At 39.4% G+C, this 20,093-nt stretch overlaps 1 protein-coding gene across 5 annotated transcripts in view; it reads left to right on the top strand.

The window, feature by feature from the left end:
* Nucleotides 1-20,093, top strand: part of CNTN5 (contactin 5) — a 745,090-nt gene that overhangs the window by 454,630 nt on the left and 270,367 nt on the right. For all 5 annotated transcript variants that reach the window (XM_075417787.1, XM_075417816.1, XM_075417827.1 and 2 more), the window contains exon 4: nucleotides 12,042-12,260. In XM_075417787.1, coding sequence (XP_075273902.1) covers nucleotides 12,042-12,260 — 219 coding nt within the window. The remainder of the gene's footprint in view (nucleotides 1-12,041; nucleotides 12,261-20,093) is intronic.

The following is a 20,093-nucleotide window of genomic DNA, read 5'->3' on the forward strand; positions in this document are numbered from 1 at the left end:
TAGGCTGCACTATGCTTCTCTTTATAAACCACAGGAGCCATCGGTCAGGCTTGGAGCCAGCTCCCTGATCCTTCCCCACAGCCTGGCAGGACTCCTCATGGGCAGCCTCAGTCGCTCCCTCCCCCCCCCTCCCGACCCAAGCCTCTCTGGTCATGTCCCTGTATCAGATCCCTGTCCCCGCTCTGGCTCTGTGTCCCTTAAAATAGCCCTGTGCCAACCCACAGCAGCTAAACCACTCCATACCAGATCCTCGCTGCGGTGTGCACAGGGCATGAGGCACCTCTTGGTGGGAAGGGAGGCTGCTCTGAGGGCTCTGCTAGGCTTGAGCCACCCTGTAGTTTTACCCCACCCTGCACATGGCCCAGGGCCCCGTCTCAGCCCAGTCATTGACTCTGTGACACCATAGGACCCCAGTCTGGAGTCAGTGCTGCTTCTGCTGGGATACGATCCATGGTTGCAGGGGGTTCTGTTTTAATGACAGGTAAAAATGCGAGCAAAGAGTTGTAGTCCTCGCTACCAAGATTACTGTGACCAAAGAAGAAGTCTGATGAGCACATGACAAAATACAAAGCAATGGCAACTCTCACATCAGCTATTCATCTGGCCTGGATGCAGTAGCATCACCAAAAAAGCAAGTTTTTGGGTACAGTTTTGGGGGAATACAGTAAAATAGCAATAAAGTTGTTTACGGCAAGCTAATTCCTTGTTTGAAGGACACAGGAGAAAGCACAAATGTAGATTTTTAAAAGAACATCTGGTAGTTTTAAGGTACTACCACAGCTGGTGTTTGAGCAGCATCAGACAAACTGGTATTTTCAAGTTAATTCAGGACGTGTTTCAGAATATTTCTGATAAGTGAGCAACATCCTAAATTATGTTTTTCTGGCCAAGTAGCTATTTGATCTCTTAGAAAAATATTGTTTTACAAATATAAACATATTTCCATTGCCAAGAAAATCAGCAGGTAGTTTCTGTCGCACAATGACTATTAAAATTTTGATTGCTTCAGTTTCATGATAGTATTAATAATTTAATCATGTGTTTTATACTAACTGTCAATTAACAATTTCTCCTTTGCTGTGGATTTATCTATTATTGTCCACCTAACATTGATATGCATATTGCTGTAGGAAGGAAAGGCTATAAATAAGGATTTCTATCCATCTAATTACTTTAATTGATTTGTGCTGAAATAGTTGACCTTTGGTACTTGGTTCTCCCTTCACATTCAGAATTGACAGTTCACTCTGATGATCATCAGCAATTCAATTAAAAGCATGCAGTATAGGCTAATCTATGGATCTCACATTACTGATGCTCCTTACTATCCTGCCAGAGAACATACCATGTTCGAGCTGAAAAATAGTGTATGAAAGGTATCTGAAGAAATAGGACAATGAAGTATATCTGAAAACTGACAAAAAACCCACAGAACTTCTTCATATATGCTTACAAACTACATCTAGTAAGTAGCAGACTCCTTCAGGCCAAAGATCACAATATGTAGAATAATCACAGAATCACAGAATCACAGAATGGTAGGGGTTGGAAGGGACCTCTGGGGGTCATCTAGTCCAACCCTCCTCATGAAGCAGGGTCGCCTACAGCAGGCTGCACAGGACCTTGTCCAGGTGGGTCTTGAATATCTCCAGAGAAGGAGACTCCACAACCTCCCTGGGCAGCCTGTTCCAGTGCCCCATCACCCTCAGAGGGAAGAAATTCTTCCTCATGTTCAGACGGAACTTCCTATGCTTCAGTTTGTACCCGTTGTCCCTTGTCCTGTCTCTGGGCACCACTGAGAAGAGCCTGGCCGCATCCTCCTGACACCCACCCTTCAGATATTTATAAGCATATATTAGGTCCCCTCTCAGCCTTCTCTTCTTCAGGGTAAACAAGCCCAGCTCCCTCAGCCTTTCCTCATAGGAGAGATGTTCCAGTCCCCTCACCATCCTTGTAGCCCTCCGCTGGACTCTTTCCAGTAGCTCCTCATCTTTCTTGAACTGGGGAGCCCAGAAATGGACAGAGTACTCCAGATGGGGCCTCACTAGGGTGGAGTAGAGGGGAAGGAGAACCTGCTGGCCACTCTCTTCTTATTGCACCCCAGGATCCCATTGGCCTTCTTGGCAGCCAGGGCACACTGCTGGCTCATGGTCAACCTGTCATCCACCAGGACAACCAGGTCCCTCTCCACAGAGCCGCTCTCCAGCAGGTCCGCCCCAAGCCTGTACTGGTGCATGGGGTTGTTCATCCCGAGGTGCAGGACCCTGCACTTGCCCTTGGTGAACTTCATCAGGTTCCTCTGCGCCCAGTTCTCCAGCCTGTCCAGGTCTTGCTGAATAGCAGCACAGCCTTCTGGTGTATCCACCGCTCCTCCCAGTTTTGTGTCATCAGCAGACTTGCTGAGTGTACACTCTAAGTCTTCATCAAGATCATTGATGAAGAAGTTGAATAAAACTGGGCCAAGTACTGCTCCCTGAGGGACACCACTAGTTACCGGCCTCCAACTAGACTCCACGCCGCTGATGACAACCCTCTGAGCTCTGCCATAAGCTAATTTCTACTTTCTTTCTTGGGTGACATCAGAGTAGTGATGCCCTCAACTATCTACACTATCTGCATGAAGTGCTATTTTTCAGACAAAGCTGGCCTCAAATTCTTTTTTATTAGACAAACAGGCAGAGAAATTCCACACATTGATAAAGTGCCAGATACATCAGTGCTCTTAAAGATTGCACAAAACAGAAGTAATAAATATTGAGCTAGATGGAATATGCTAAAATCTAAACTTTTGTTCATATTATCTGTAGTTAAATTTTCCTTCAATAAGTTCATGGGAAGAGTTTTCAAAGAAGGCTTTCAAATTTTTTACATGTGAAAAGCACTTTTCATTACATGACTTCAGTGAATTTGTAAAAGATGCAAAGCACTTACTGAACGTAATCACTGTGTTTGAAGCCTATGCTATGGCAGAAACATACACTAACTAGTTGTAATCTGTATATTATATTAGCATGTTTTGAAAGAGAAAATATTAAGTGTTTTGACATTAAAAATATGACAGTAATCTCAAAGAACTTTTCTCTGTTTAAAATTACTTTACTTTGGATGAATGTTATTCCATAGGAGAATATATTATTACCTTTATTATTTTTGTTACTGAAGTAGTAAGAATTCTGTAGCTGGAAGTGTTGCATTTTACAGTATATTTTCCTTGATCTGGTGGATGTCATCTATTGGATGCAAAGTGGGAATAATTGAGTGTATATTGAGTAATTTATTTGCTGCATTATGAGTTTGAGGTGGAAGTAAGATGGAAAATAGATTGTTTTTTCAATAGGAAGGGAAACAATGGCTAACTCTACAAAAGCATCTCTATGTTATTCAAAATAATTCCTCATAAAAATTCATGATATTTAAATTAGCTCCAACAGTGTAATATTCCAAAGATGCTGATTCATTTACTAATAGCTGCTGGAAATATTCTTTACTGTCTTTCAGTCAATGCTTTAAGTCTTCAAAGTACTTTCCCTTTGTTACTTTAAAGGTAAACAAAATATATCCGCAATTATTTTTTTTCCATAGTTGCCCGTAGCATTCTATGTTCTTAAATCTACTGCCTTGTATGACCAGATTTCTAAGAGAAAAGATAATTCTGTAAAGTGAGAGACTATTTTGGTTTTTCAGATTAGTTTATTGTGTATCTTCCTTGAACACTGGACTATTGGCAAGCTGAACAGAATAATTTTTGGATTGAAGGTTTACTTATTTTGACCAAAGTCCTGGCAAATATCATTTATTTCCCCAAAGAAGGTCCGTCTTAAATAGAATTTTCTTCCTTTCCCACACTGTCAAATTTGTGGTGAAAAATATTGATGAAGACCACCAACATATTTTTCTGGAGAACATCCAGCTTCTAAATCATCTCCTACAGCTGCTTTGGAAAATAAATCAAATCTTGTGATCTTCACTTCTCTGCAGAACAACTGGACATTTTCATAGAATCATAAATCACAGAATTGTTCTGATTGGAAGGGACATTTGAAGGTCATCTGGTCCAATCCCCCCTGACATGAGCAGGGACATTTTCCACTAGACCAGGTTGCTCAGAGCTCCATCCAACCTGGCCTTGAACACTTTCAGGGAGGGGATATCCACAACTTCTCTGGGCAACCTGTTCAAGTGCCTCACCACCCTCACAGTAAAAAATTTCTTCCTTATATGAAGTCTAAATCTACCCTCTTTTAGTTTAAAACAATTACCACTTGTCCTGTTGCAACAGAAAAAAACACAAATGAAGCTTCCTTTTTAGCAGAAAAGACCAAACGAAGCTTGGCTGATTTATGATGAGAGGACTAAGACAATTGACTTCTGAATAAGTTGAAATGCTGCCATGTCAGCTACTCACTTTACTTTGTTTTCAAAGACTGTGGCAAAAAGTAGCCTTTTACTGAGCATGTCCGTCTCATCACATGCCATGTTCCTCTTCCTCTTCACTACCTGTAAAATGAACCCAGCCTCACTAGCTCACATGCAGACATCCAGATTACAGATCTTTAAAACAAGGTTCCCAGTGAAGGTTTCAGTCATTTTGTTTGTTTTGGTTTGGTTTTGATGATTGTCTGCATATGTTGTGCATTGTCTGTTGTTTTGAGTGATAATTGGGATACAAAAGCATCTTTAAAAAATGAAATCTCTAACAAGTAAAGTAAACTACATAGAGTATGAAGTGTGCAAAGGAAGATCAGATGCATTAACCAGTTCTTGAGAAAATAGATTGGCTTCCACTTTTTTCTTTATTTTGTTCTCAAGAGTTCTTTGTTACAGTTAATCTCATTTTATAAGAAAAGCATAATTTATTGATATTTTGCTGTATTTTAGTAGTAATCGTAGTTCTCATAAGGAGATGCCCTGCATGTACACTTTATCAACAGTTTCCTACTATTCTTGCATATCTCTCTCTCAGGTCATTGCCAAGCTATATGTCACCGAGCAGTCTAAAAGGAAACTGATGAGTATGCACAGAACAAGACAGAAAATGTATTTCTGTTTAAAAAATTGAGTAGCAGCAGTGATACAAGCCTGTTTACAGAATGAAGGCACATATTTTCATAAGCTCAGAAGACTGAACACTTCCACTGAAACTATGTAATTAAGAGTTACAATGAAAAAATGGGTTAGCATTCTTAGTGACATTTGATTAAACATGTTAGCTAGCAAAAATATACAAATGAAGGTCACATTTGCAAGTATTATAAGATAGACTACACTTTAATTAGATAGTTGAGAAATGTCAATGAGTTAGTAACTGACCAGGAGTCACTTAAAAAAAAAGAGGAGTGAAGGAAAACAAAACATCACCCTGAGAGTCAGAATGCTTTACTGTCCATAGATTTCAAACACTACAAAGACAGGTTTCAAACAAGTTTTGGGGATGACTTCAGTGAATTTGCCTTGTCATCTTTCTCTCTTCGAAGAAAGGACGATTTTTGGTCAAAAGACAGTACTATTTTTGGAGCTATGTTGACATATGTTGTGCCTTTTGAAACAAATCTTTCAGATAAAGTATAACAGGACAGTATTTGTGGTTTATATTTGTACCCATAGACTGTTCCTAAGGAATGTGTGTCAGTACATTTCTTCCTCTGGGAAAAGATCCCCTTTCTCTCAGATTCAGCTTAGTTCTCTCACAGCACACATGAAATGAAGACAAGTTTAACCTGACATAGCTATTATAAATTATAGGAATAAACTTATTTCAAGTGATCTTGAAATTCATATTTTTGCTCTTTCTAAAAGCAAAAAAACCTCAATAATCAGTAGAAGACAGTTTCTCTATTACCTCTGGTGTTTTTTTCTCTTTGTGTTGAATCTGACCAAAGAAAGGCTGAAGAGCATCATGTGCTGGAAATAATAAAAGAAGCATGAATAATTTAACAAGTTGACACAGATTCATTAAAAAGTTACCAAAACTAATTCAAATCAGAGTTCACTGTTGTAAATCACATTTAAGAAAATGTGTACTTGGAACTAAAAATTATGGTCTATCTTCAAACTGTCTTACTGTTGTTAAAATGACTACAAATCTTGTAGTTGTAGTGCAACGAACTATGAAGGCTAATCCAAGATGCTGATTTTATTGTGTCTGGTTTCTAGTTGCTTAATAACTTTACCTTTTGGGTCTATATATTCCTTATACGTGTCTTCTTGCAGCTGAAAAACCTTTATGTGTTTCATCCCAAATAGTTATGTTATTTCTAAGAATGAGGTTAGGAAAAATATAATTTCATTGTGAAGTTCAAGTGCAGCAGAGTTCTGAGAGCTACTCATAGGTCTGTGATGGAATTTCTCAAGGATTTTAATGGTAGAGTGTAAAGTGAAAAAACACTTTAGAGAGCAACATCTACTCTTCAGCAGTTTAACTATGTACTTAAATAATGGAAAATAATTTCATTGTGCCAAGTCACAGAAGTCTAACCCAAACCAAATTAAAGGAATAATTTTATTGTAAATAGTACCCGAATAAAAATATATTCTAATTAAACCACTAAAACTAGGCACTTCGTAAGTCTAAATCTCTGGAGGAAAATGTTCGGATTAGGAAGCAGGTTTTCTTTTCAGGTAAGTGTAATTTCTGCTCTAGTTGTCAGTAATGATCACAGGCTATAGCTATCAGTAAACAAAACAAGAAATATTTGCTTATGCATAATTTATTAACCACTTCCAGTTATGTCTTAGAAGAGAAACATTACTCTGATATAGCATCCCCATGAGCATGACAGAACAACCAGAGTCAGGGTGAAATTTCACATTGATCACTAATCCCAGCCAAAAAAAACAGTTAAACCATGAAAGGTGAGAAACCAGCTTGCGTAATGCTGCCATTACTGCAGGACCTTTTCACCATTTAGAGTGACTTCTGTACCCTTTCCTTCTCTTTCTTCCCTTGGTACTTTACATTCATGCTGTCTGAGATCATGTCGATTCTTTCGTTCTTTCAAACCCTGGATTTATCACTGCAGAACAAGTATTTCCCATTCAATTATATAACAAAGAATTTAAAATTTTTTTAGTTTTAAAAGGGAAAACAATTGTGGTCTTCTTGACTTGATGAGGCAGCACAGAACAAGTTAATTTCACCAAGCTGCCTACACATACTATTTCAAATAAAAGAAGTTGTCAAAACTATTTCAGGGTTGTTGAATCCTAGTTACTGTAGTAGCTTACTGCATTACGCATGCAGAGAAACAAGAGAGTCATAGCCTAAAAATGAGAAATACTACATTAGCAAAAACTGCAGTTTGATTCAAACTGCTGCCTAGAAGGAGGCTGCATGCCACTGGAGAATTCGGTAAGACTCCTATTTACTTTTGTCTACCTATGTGATATGTTGGCAAAACTCAGGCAGCATGGTGGGATTCTCGCTATTGTACTTTCTCCTTTTTCCAGTCCCACTTACTGCTTAAACCTCCATGTTTGTCTGCCCCCTGCACCTCCTCACAAATCCTTCCCATCCAGATGCGTTCCTCTGCCTGGAAGCTGTTCCAGGCACTCACCATAATGAAATAAAGTCTGATCCGAAATTAGTTAGGTCAGGCGTACTTGGTAGCTCAAGCTGACTAGGAACTGTAGTATGTCTTGTCTCATAACTTGGCATGCCCTTCCAATTAAAGAAAGTAAAAAGAAAAAGTATTTCATAGTACAATTTTGAAAAGATTAATGGTTATTCTGCTCTCCCATGTGTGTATAATGTGCAATTTCACCTGCTGGTAAATGAATTGAGTGTAATGGAGGACAGAATTTTTGATGTGTTTATAAATTTATATATTCTTACTACTTTTTGTTTCTCTTGTGTGCCTCAGCAGCAGTGAATAAGGCTGCATATATGTCTTAACTTCATTGCTGAGTGATAGATCTGGTAGAACCCAGTAGAAGGATGTTCCTCTCCTGTGAGCAAGATCGTCTGAGAGACTTCTATAGAAGCAGGTGGAGATAGCAGAGAGTAAGAGACACAGCAAAGAAGAAAGCTGAGTGACAGACTTGTTAGAGGAGCAGGGGCCTGGCTGTCTTTTGTTCTCAGTGTGTCACAGAATCACGGAATAACAGAATGTTAGGGATTGGAAGGGACCTCTGGGGGTCATCTAGTCCAGCCCCTGCCGAAGTAGGGTCACCTACAGCAGGCTGCACAGGACCTTGTCCAGGTGGGTCTTGAATATCTCCACAGAAGGAGACTCCACAACCTCCCTGGGCAGCCTGTTCCAGGGCTCTGTCACCCTCAGAGGGAAGAAGTTCTTCCTCATGTTCAGACTGAATTTCCTATGCTTCCATTTGTGCCCATTGCCCCTTGTCCTGTCGCTGGGCACCACTGGAAAGAGTCTTGCCCCATCCTCCTGACACCCACCCTTCAGATATTTATAAGCATTTATAAGGTCCCCTCTCAGCCTTCTCTTTTCAAACAAGCCCTAAACAAGCCCAGCTCCCTCAGCCTCTCCTTGTAGGAGAGATGCTCCAGTCCCCTCATCATCCTCGTAGCCCTCCACTGGACTCTTTCCAATAGCTCCTCATCTTTCTTGAACTGGGGAGCCCAGAACTGGACAGAGTACTCCAGATGGGGCCTCACTAGGGCTGAGTATAGGGGGAGTAGAACCTCCCTCGACCTGCTGGCCACAATCCTCTTGATGCACCCCGGGATCCCATTGGCCTTCTTGGCAGCCAGGGCACACTGCTGGCTCATGGTCAACCTGTCATCCACCAGGACAACCAGGTCCCTCTCCGCAGAGCTGCTCTCCAGCAGGTCCGCCCCAAGCCTGTACTGGTGCCTGGGGTTATTCCTCCCCAGGTGCAGGACCCTGCACTTGCCCTTGAAACAATTCACTTGCCCTTGTGTCACTGAACTGAAAAATTTAATATTGAAAACAAAAGGAGGAATTATAATATAGTATGTTTTTGTATAAACATGCAGTGTTGTGTGCTTGCTCCACCCACTTTCCAGGCTGAAAGTACAGGGCAATAGTAACAGAGGAGCTATATTAAATGGTCTATCTGTGAATCAGATTTATTAGTATTAGGACTTCATTTCTCATTGCTAAGATCCATTTCTTTGCAGAAGATGCAATATACATCTCAGACTCTCTAGCTTGCACAGGAAGCCTTTCTGTATATTTGTCAAGGAAGACAGTTTCATAATTTTCCCATTGAAATAACGTAAGAGTTATAATTTGAATCTTTGCAAGATAGAACAGCTGATATACTCAGCAACATCATCTAATGAACTATCTTGTGTTGTCAAGAAATGGACGACAGAGTATAAAAGGGTCTTCAAACATTAGAGTTTTACTGCTGATGTATGCATGGCATATAGTACATTTAGCAGCCTAATAATACCATCTTTCAGTCACACAAAGTATCTGTCATTTCCCGAAAGGTACTGATATAAAATTTTCCCAAATCCATGTCCTTTGCTATAGGGCAAATAGCATAGAGCTACAATACCATGCTGAAAATAGAAAAGTGCCTGTATCTGCAGAAAATACTCAAGGAACAGTACATTCATTATATATGTGATCGCAATCATGTTTCCTTTGGAAATCTTATTAAGTTTTGTTATGCTGCGTTGTAAAGTTTGGACCAAAGACAGGTCTGCATTTTTTTTTTTGTAAAGTAAAATTCCTTCTAGTGGATATTTCTTCTGTGTCTGTGTGCACACTGGAGAAATGTTTTCCCAACAGCAATCACCACTGTTTCCATATTTTTTTTTAAATTTGTAGAAATGGATCCTGTAAAGCAGTATATTTATTACTGCTAGAATTATATAATAGTTTACTCAGGTAAAAAAATATACTCCAGAATAGTTCTGTGACACCACATTTTTTAATTGAGCATTTTCTTTCCATTTCTTTGTCCATCTCCTGTATGTTACGGATCATCTGTTCACCTTGATTTAGAAGCAGAGGATATGTGTGTATTTTTTTAAAAGACGGAGAGATGTGGTGTCTTTTCAAAGCCAGAGTCCTTTGCTTGTTGCTTTGCAGCCTTATTACCAGCTACAATCTGACCTCGTCCCAGCTCGTTGTTAGAAAAACAGGACTGTGTCCCAGTCTTTCCGTTTCCAGATTTCCTGCAGCATTTCCATGGAGGGTATCAGCAACCCTGGGCATATTAGAGGATCTGAGCTGTGAGGATCTAAGGAGCTCTACAGCACCCGACTAATTAGCTCTCCTGCCATCAGGACTGCTACTTTTGCTACAAAGTATTTGTCTCCTTTGAGGTAGACTGTGTTAGAGATAGTCTTACCCTTTCCTGTATCCATATTCACTAGGGAATGTCTTCCTTCTCTGCTCATGAGGAAGATGTCCATTCTGCATTAAGCATTTAATCTGATAAATTGAACTAGGGACATTTCTACTGCAACTCATTTACCTGAAATAGTTTATATTTGTAAGGCAAAAAACATTTTTGTTCATAAGATAAGTTAGCATTTAGTGAGACCAAACTAAAAAAATATAAAAATTTCTTCGAGAAATGTCAGTGACCTTGAGATTCTGATATCAGGGAAGTCAGAATGAAAATAATATCTTAATGGGGATAGATTTTAATATGAATTTTTAATTATTCTTTCAATATGTTCCTGACATTGTAAAGATTTTACTTTATTTTCTCCCTATGGAAAAAAATTTCTTTAAAAGAACTAAAATACATCAATATTGCAAAATATTGAAGGAATGTATTAGAAGACAATCAAAGATTTCTTTTGTGAAATCTCATTTATGTTACAATGATAAAGTTTTTGTCTTGCTAATGTCTTTTGCCGATTTCTAGCCTCTTCTAACAGGTAGGAGAGGTGATTTTCTAACATATGATCAGAGACAATAAATACTGTACAGAAATGATCTTTTCTAAAACCTGACTCTAAGTGTTCTCTGTCACAATCTTCATAGAGTAGAATGCATATCTCTCTAATTTTAAACCATTTGATATATAAAATAGTCCATACTACATTTATGCTTAGGATATTTTTCCAAAAGCTCTCCAGCAAGGCCACAACTTAGTATTTTAAAAAGATTTTACTTCGACTGCGTGCGCTGCCATTCAAAGCTTTCAAACACTCACGGCTTTTCATTGCTCACGTTATGCCAATATGAAGAATGTCCAATTTATAAATATTTATCATCAGTGGTAATGACAGAACAATGATTTTTTTCCTGCTAGCCACTTCCACTGTCCCACCAAAAATCAGTTCCTTCATAGGCAGATGATATACAGTCTGAGAACCTTTGCTCATCTATATGAACCTATTTTTAAATGTCCGTCTCACCTCCTTAAGACTGTTGCCTGTTGAGGACTATTGATTCCAATAGTTCTGCTTGCTTTGTTCCTGCAGCTCCTGAGTGATATTTTTATTCTATTATAATAAGAGAATTTATTTATTTCTCTTTTATTTGGCAATATACAGGGGCCAAAATCTTGTGTATGCCTTTTATAGACACTGAAATTTTGAGTACAGGCAGAAAACCAAGAAAAGGGAAGCTGCAGAGACAGAAAAGGAGGTGACTTTGGCACGTGCATGTTTTTGGGAGACATATTTGTGTATATATATGGGCTCTTGGGCTTTTTAATTTGCCCACTTCATTTGCAGAAGAATGTTGAAATGAGGAGTATATTTAGCTTCAACCAGCGTTTCTGCAGTGCATGTGCAAAGTAAGGCTGTGAAGGAAAGAACATGGCTTGTCAGACACTTTTCTACTAGTGACTCAGGGTTATAGAAATAGAATTTATAATATTGAAAACTCATATTACCACAAGTAAGAAATTTCATAACCACCTGATTATTTACTGTGTTGAAACTGCACAGGAATATTCTGTCTCAGAGCTACATGCTGCTGCCCAGTTCTGTCTAGAAGCTGACTCCATTGTAGTCTGGAGCGTCTCTAACACTCCTTTTATGAAAAAAAACTTTTCTACTTTTTTACTGCATAACTACATATTCTTTTGAAAATTGGTAGATTTTCTCTTTATTCAGTGTTCACTTCTTGGATTTTTTTCAGAATATTCAGAAGCTGTTCCTGGTCTCCCCACTTCATATGCTGCTATCCTAAGAATCAAATCTGGTAGTTCATCTCTAGCCTCGTTTAATTCAAAGAACAGACCACGACTAAGCAGTCCTTCATTAGGAAGTGCATCTTCACCAGGCTTGAGAGGAGCTGCGCAACATTACCACTCTCCAACAAACCTCTACCACTTTTCAGAGGCCTTCAAACATGATGGTAAGTCTAGTTTCCCTCTCTGAGTCATTGAAATATTTTTCAAAAACGGTACACTTACCAGCTCACTTCAGTATTTCTCCGACATAATTTTGAATTTCATTAAACATCACAAAGCAGAAATGAGCCTCTTTCCCTTTAGATTCTTCAGATTAGCCTTAAAGTCACCGGTTAAAACTTTCTTTCTTAAAGACTCCTATGCAAAATAGTTCTATACAGTTTTTGATACATTAATATAGCAAACTAGTGGTTTGAAATTCCATTACAGCACAATTTCATAGAATCACAGAATCACAGAATGGTAGGGGTTAGAAGGGACCTCTATGAATCACCTAGTCCAACACCCCTGCCAAAGCAGGGTCACCTACAGCAGGCTGCACAGGACGTTGTCCAGTAGTAAAATGTCTGTCCCTCATATATATATATGTTTTTCCTCTTTGGAATTTTTCTAATTTAATCACGAATGATAGTCATGTAAATTCAATACTAATAATAAATCTCATAAAACTACTTTTTCTCTGACCAACTCTGTGTAGTCAACTCTGTCATGCATGCAAACATGTGCATGCATGGATAGACATACCCTGTGATATGGTGTCATTTAGCTTTAGATGCAATAATTAATAGTAACAATATACATTTTCTCATATTTGGCTACAATTAAAGAAGCCACATTTCTGATACCATTTCTGTAGTGACAATATGGAATATGTTCAAAGAAATGTAGAAATAAAAATAGGAGGAAGGAGAGGAAGGAAGGAGACGCACCTAGGAAGAAGTTAGAGAATATTTAAACGTAATAGCCTAAGGAAGAAACAGAGGAAAGAATCGTGATTAATACCTTGCAGTTCAACAACATTCATGCAGTTTAATGACTGTGTTTATGGGATTACTGCTCCTGTCCGTAAAGATTTTCTGATTTCCCTTGGAAAGTACCTTCCATATATTGAAAGCTAATGGTGTATGCATGTGTTTTTGTGAACTGAAATGGTTTATACACAAGCATAAGTATGTTGCCTGAATTAAGGTTGATCTAAAACTCAAACAATTTGAATCATGCAAGCAGACAAACTCTGTTTGATAGCATTTCTGGATCTGGGGCAGCTTTCTAGATTCATCCTTCCTCTTCAATATTCTTTGTAAGCGGTGATGACTAAACTCAGTTATTGCCCATGAGCTGGACACTGATAACTCCTCCCAGCCAACCTGCTATGTGCAGGTGAAAATCAAAGTTCAGGGTTAGAACCAGAGTGTATTATCCTGGTCTTCAACATCACGAATGTCTAGAGACTGAAGGAGAGGAAATTGGTAGCTGCAAGGCAAAAGAATACAGACTTTATGAATAATATAGTACAAGCTGGAACTACAAAGCATCTTCTCCCTGATTGACTTGATTTTTCCACCATGTTTTCTTGGTAAATAAAACAGCTGTCAAAAAGGCAGCTTACTGTGTTTAAATTTGATGTGAAGTTTGACTGTTTTGATTAAATCCTTACTTTGAGAGGGCTGACAAAATTCTATGCCCATCTCATTCTAGGACAATGGAATACAGGCTGGGGATCCTCAGGGTAATCATTCCACCACCTAAATCCTTGAAATTTCCAGGAGGTATGCTGAGATCACAGCTGATACAGGTCAGCAATCATGAGTCTTCTCAAAACATAGAGGCTTGCCAGCTCTGCAGTTGAGCTTCTATTTTGCAGCAGGAATTGAAGAACCATTGGCTGGAGACAAAATTTAAAATGGACCATAACTCATAAATCCCAATGAACAGAGCACTTGACTCAGAAGAGAGGAACTTCAACTCTTTCTCCTAAGGACTGCATAAAACAGTCCTAGGAGAGTTACTCTGCCATTTACAGGTCTTGGTACAGCTAGCCATGTAGACAGCTGTAGAAAAAGGTAAATCTGAGGCACCTGAGTAATATTTTAAAAGCTCTTGATTATCCGAAGCACCTACATAGCACAAGCACAGGTATGAAACAGGACTTAGAAAAGACCAGCATACTTCTGGCATGGCAGGACCGAAGGCTTCATGGCAGGAGACGAGGCAGGGTAATCTGCATCATCCAAGAGGGGAAGAACACATCTGATACAACAGCTGAATGCAACTTATTTTCTAAACCTCTTTTGGTTCTTTTAATAACTCTATGTTTGAGGTAATATCTTTGATTTTTAGAAACCAGAAAGAAGTTCACTACCTCAATCATCTGGCATTCCACTTACTTAAATTAGTAAATTTCTTGATTTTTAGTTGGTCTTGAGGCATTTTACGGTTTTTAGAGCTCTTGAAGGAGAGATATTTTAGTTATGTTCATACAACTGGTATGTGATAAGTGATAGAGTTAAGTCGTCATGTTTATTAGCCAGGGTCTCCTGAATGAGGAAATGCTACAGCACCCTGTGCTCATGTGAAGTTATGAGTGACCACTGCTACAAGTGAGAGGACATTAATAAGAGTAGTGGAAACATAATTTATGTCATTGTGACTGAGAACTTGCATATTTCAAACATCTAGTATATGGCATACACTCAGGGGTCAGGTTTGCCACAGGGAAAAAACAAAATACTTTTATTAGCTGCCTGAGTATACAGGTTTTCAAGCGACTTCTCAGTTGATTTCCCAGCAGACATGTTCAGAGGTCTGACATGGTTTCTAATAAAGGTTCTGTTATACTGACTTTATGCCATTTAATTTGCACTCTCAGTTCAGCATGTGTTTCCTGATATCTCAAATTAAAAAAACTATGCTGTAGCTTGCTGCTGAATTTAAACTATATGAAATTACTTAGCACAAATATGCAGTTAAGGCACTACAGTACTCTTCAAGCTATGTATCAATGTATAAAGTCACCACTAAAGAATGTGCATAGAAAGTACAAATTATTCATTAAATACTCTTGGAGAATCATAAAACAGCAAACTTTTATACTTTCTTACTGTTCCAAAAACTTTTGGAAATGCTGTAGTAAAGATAATTGAACTTAACTTGAATAAAGACTCTTTTTATCCTTCCATCTTCGGTTTGATATCTTTTAGAATAAGGTAAAGAACAGGGTCCAGATCACAACTGAAAGTGTGTGAATCAATGAACCTCAAGATATTGAAGATCTGAATCAAATTTTTATCGAATGAGAATTCCTGATTCCACACCATCTACTAGATTCAGCATTTACCTGTCTGAATTGAAGACACAAGCTACTAAAATTTTTTTTATTGCTAAAAAATGCTGGGCAATATTGATTAAAGTGGCATACAGTTTAGAGACTGTAAACTGGGTTTAGAACAGATATGTTTGTTTCAGGCCACAGAACAGAGAAAGCATTTTAAATCAACAGGAAAAACTTGTCTCATCTTGCCTAATAAGCAAATAAACATATCTGCTTCAGAAAAGATAAATCTAAAAATATGAGAAAATAATTTTGTGTCCCTTGCAGTGTAAACTCAATCATGCATGCAAAGTACACTGTTCCAGCACACAGCATACTAGAATCAATGTACATACCTCAGGGCGTGTGCATCTACCTGAACTTACCTGTCAAAAGGAAAGTCTCCTCAAAGTTTCTTGACTTGTAGAGTTAACTGAAACATGGTTTTAAGATTAAATGTATTTTATAAACACATGTGTTATACGTACATATATATATATGTGTGTGTGTGTCTGCTTCTATATATGCAAAATAACTATTGTAAATTGCAGCCACCTTTGTTAATGTTAAAATCTGTTACACACAGGTTTAACCATTGGAACATATTTTGCCGTAATGAGTTACTGGGCTTTTTCTTTTTCATTATATTAAAGGAAATTTTATATTTTGACAGATTATAGGGATGTTAAAACGGATAGTCATTCTTTATTTCTTAGATGTTAAGTGAAAGGTTATATTATAGAACCTACTCATAAAATCAATATTAGCACTGAAGTTAATAAATGTTTTCAGTGTTTAAGCTGAAAAAAAAAAGAGAGTTTCTACCTTATAGTTGAAGAAAGCAATATGTTTTCTTTCAAAGCAGGGTGATTGTTCACACTTCTAAAATATTTTCTAAATATACTGAACAGGTTAAACTGTTTGTTTCCATGGTAGCAAAAGTTAATCAGAAGTTCCTTTAAAGTCATCACCGCAAGTGCATACAAGCACAAACTGAAAACAAATCAGAAAAGGAAGAAATTCAAAAGCGAGTTTGATAATCAGTAGCACTAAAACCTGATCCACCTTTACCAAAAAGTGTGTTACACTCTGTAGGACTCATCTGAAATGAAACACCTGTGTTTGCTTTTCAGAAATTCTGATGATATGCGCATTTCAGCAACATATATGTCCTTATCAACAACTCCTGGAACTTTCTTAAGATATACTGAACATATTAATACCCAGGACTGACAGATCATTGGGATATGGTTTGGTCCATGATAGGTCAAGTCGGTACTTTTCTGAGTAAGGTCTGTATGCAGGGTCCAATGTGTACTTGAGGATGGAAGATCTGTTAGTGACTCCTCCTTTTAGGCTTCTTTAGTATTTCTATCATTTTACAGTTATCTTGTAGCTTTTCTTTAGAAAATTCTTCTGTCGCTAGATGGGTTCAACAGGCCTTTGAAAAACGGTGGGAAAAAAAAGTAGACATGTAAGAAAACATTGTTTTCCTGGTCCTGTAAAAACTTGTGGGTTTTAAATTTTGCTGAGTTACTCTGCTTTCAAAGGAGAGCTGCCATCACCTGTTTTTTAACTGCCATTTGGATAAATTTTGTCACTGTGTAAGAATAACACAACAGCTGAAAACAAAAGGTTTGTCTGAAGATCTCTCTAGTCCACCTTCAGAGGGATTAGCAAAGCCATCCACCAGTATCACCCGCAGTAAAAAAGTGTTTCTAAAGTGACATCAGCAGATGAAGGGAAGAAGACCTGAAGGAATACCTCCTTCCCCCATATTCACGTACTGCCTGAGCATATCCTCTCAGACACTTTGTCTGCAGGGTGAAAAACAATGGAGTGAAAAGAGCTGTTTCCTCCCACCAGTATCTCAAACCAAGAAGATGGCACCAAGAAGACTATTTATGGCTGTCACATGGCTTGAGTGGTAGTGTAACGTTGCAGACAGTAGTTAAACTACACTAATGACATTTGCTGCAAGTGACCAGTGCAGTTTAGCGTTTGCTACACCTTCTCCTTCTGCAGACAACTGTATTTTAAAAATATTATTTAAAAAACATTTAAAATAACGTTAAATCTTTTAATCTTTAAAAGTACAGCACACAGAATTATCAGGTGCTAAAAATATTATTTCTAATGCATCTTCAATAAAGGTCTCCAAAAAGAATCATATTTACTTCCTGACCACTTTTGCATTCACAGGGTTCCAGGAATTCACTCTTTTTCAGTGTATTTATTGACCTGGAATTACATCAAGGATGGCAGCAAGAAAGCTGAGTGTTGAAGGATGGATACTATTTCAGTTATTACAGAGTTGAAAGTACAAGAAATTTTATTCTCATCTGCTGTTTGTTCTCATGATATTTGTGTTTCTCAGCAACAAGAACTGAAGAACATCTTTTTTCCATCAGTAACTGAGGGAGAGAATGAAAATGTCTCTGTGTGTAAGAGAAAGAAACCACATTTTGGTTACTCTCCGAGGTGCAGGATACAAAGATTCCAGTTTCCATTCCCCTGAGAATTTAAATACTTGTTACTATGCAGTCATATACTCTGATATTTTGTAAGTGCAAATGTGCTGCAAGAACCTTAGAATTTGGAGAATATTCGAGTACTGCTCTCAACAATATTCAAGAATTTTAAAAGTGTGATTTTACCAATATTCGAAAAGTTTTCCATATTCTTGCCTTTCTGGGCAAGACCAGTTTAAACAGCAAATCTTAATGAGAGTGCTTAGTGCTTTAAATTTCCTAGGCTGAAAATGGCAACTTAACTTTTGTAAAGGGACCACAAACTAGCTGCTACATTGCTTGGTTTCAATGCATACCTGTAAACCCAAGATATATGCGCCACTTTATGACAAATTACCGGTCTCGTAGCACTTAAATAAGATACAAAAAACTGGTGGTTTTAGTAAAAGCCTGTGTGAGGAGCAGAAAAATTTCCCTTGAGAAATTAAAATATTAAATTGAAATAGACATGTGCTTAATATGTATGTCAAATATTCATCTCTCTTTATGCTCTTGCTTAAGTGAGAAAGAAAAAATAAGGTGTGGAATGCTCCAATGCACACTCACGCAGGACTGTCCTGTTTAAGATATATAAATTAAATTTTAAGATATGTAAATTAAATTTTAAGAAATATAAAGATATATAAATCAAATTTTAAGTTATATAGATTTTTATAGAATGAAATTAAATTTTAAGAAGTACAAACTTAGTTTTAAGATTTACAAATTAAATTTACTAAGGAAATAAAAACAATAAGGAAAAGCACCAGGAGTTTTCCCCAAAAAGACCACACAAACAAGAAGAACCAGCCAATGGCTCACAAATGAGAAAATTTTATTTCCAGGTCAGTTTGCAAGAGAGAGGGTGGGTGGCACGGAGCTCCCCTCGTTGCAGTCTGGGGGGAGCCTCCAGCTGCCTGTGGGACCATGGCGTGGTGCAGAGCAGGGCTGTGTGTGCTGCGTGGTCCTCAGGTCAGTGGCTTTGTGGAAATCTCTGGCTGAGTGGCTGCGGAAGGAGGGGACAGGAGAACGCCATGGTCTGGTGGTGTCCTTGTCTGGGCCAGCGACTGTATAAAAGGCAGGATAACAACAGGAGCAGCCACCCTTGCTCACCACGGACAGCCCCTGCCAATGGCTCTGAAAGACTCTGTATGGCTTAACTTTGTGTCAGTGTCCTTCTAGAAGGTGGCAAATCTCTGGCTGTGTGGCTGAGGACAGGAGTGCACCATGATCTTGTCCTGTCCTTGTCTGGGCCAGCGGCTGTAAAAGGCACGATAACAAACAACAGGAGCAGTCACCTTCACTCACCATGGGCAGCCCCTGCCCATGTTCTCCCAGCCTCAGGTCAAGGCTGTCAGTGTCTCATCTCCCTGGCAGTCAGGAGACACGCATCCCATGGTGGCATGAGCCACCGCCAGCCAACCGCCCACTGTGGCAGTGCCACTGCATCGCTAGGTTGGTTCCAAGAGCTGGTGTCCCTTTTGATTGCTTAACTTAGTGTCAGGGTCCTTGTAGAAGGTGGTGAGTCTCTGGCTGTGTGGCTGAGGACAGGAGCACGCCATGGTCTGGTCCTGTCCCCGTGTGAGCCTCCGGCTCTGGAGGACAAAGGAGGAGCAGCTGGCATCTGTTGCGGCCCGGGCAAGCCTTGCCTCCGTGGCTAGGCCCAGCAGCGCTGCCCTCCCCTCCCTGCCTTCCTCCCTGCCCTCTCGCCTCAGCCCCGGGCTCACCCGCCTGCTGGCCTCCAGTCTGGGCCGGCTGACCGCGCAGCCCTTGCTGTAGTCATGCTGGGCAGCCGTGCCACCAACCCCTGTGACACGTCCACTGCCAGCGTTCTGCCCACTGTGACATGGCCACCACATCACTGGGGGTTCCAGAGCTGATGGAAGGCCCAGCCATTGGCTGCCCCGGGAAAAAGGGCAGTCACTCTTCAGCCTTGTTCAAACGCAGTGGGATGGACAAACCCCAAAACTCAGGCCCATGGGGAAAATGGCCGACATGGAGAGCCCGCTGTCCCCCCTGTCTGTGTGGGGACAGCCTCCTGACATGGGGCTGCGGTCACCTCATGGCCCCTCACTGACCTGTCCCACCCACCTCGCTGGGCCTCCTCCTCGCTGTTGGGGCTGGCGCAGAGTGGGGTGAAACTCAGCATGAGGGTACAGACAAATAAAAGTGATGTC

This window comes from Opisthocomus hoazin, chromosome 1 (assembly GCF_030867145.1).
Source record: "Opisthocomus hoazin isolate bOpiHoa1 chromosome 1, bOpiHoa1.hap1, whole genome shotgun sequence".
NCBI classification, from domain to species: domain Eukaryota; kingdom Metazoa; phylum Chordata; class Aves; order Opisthocomiformes; family Opisthocomidae; genus Opisthocomus; species Opisthocomus hoazin.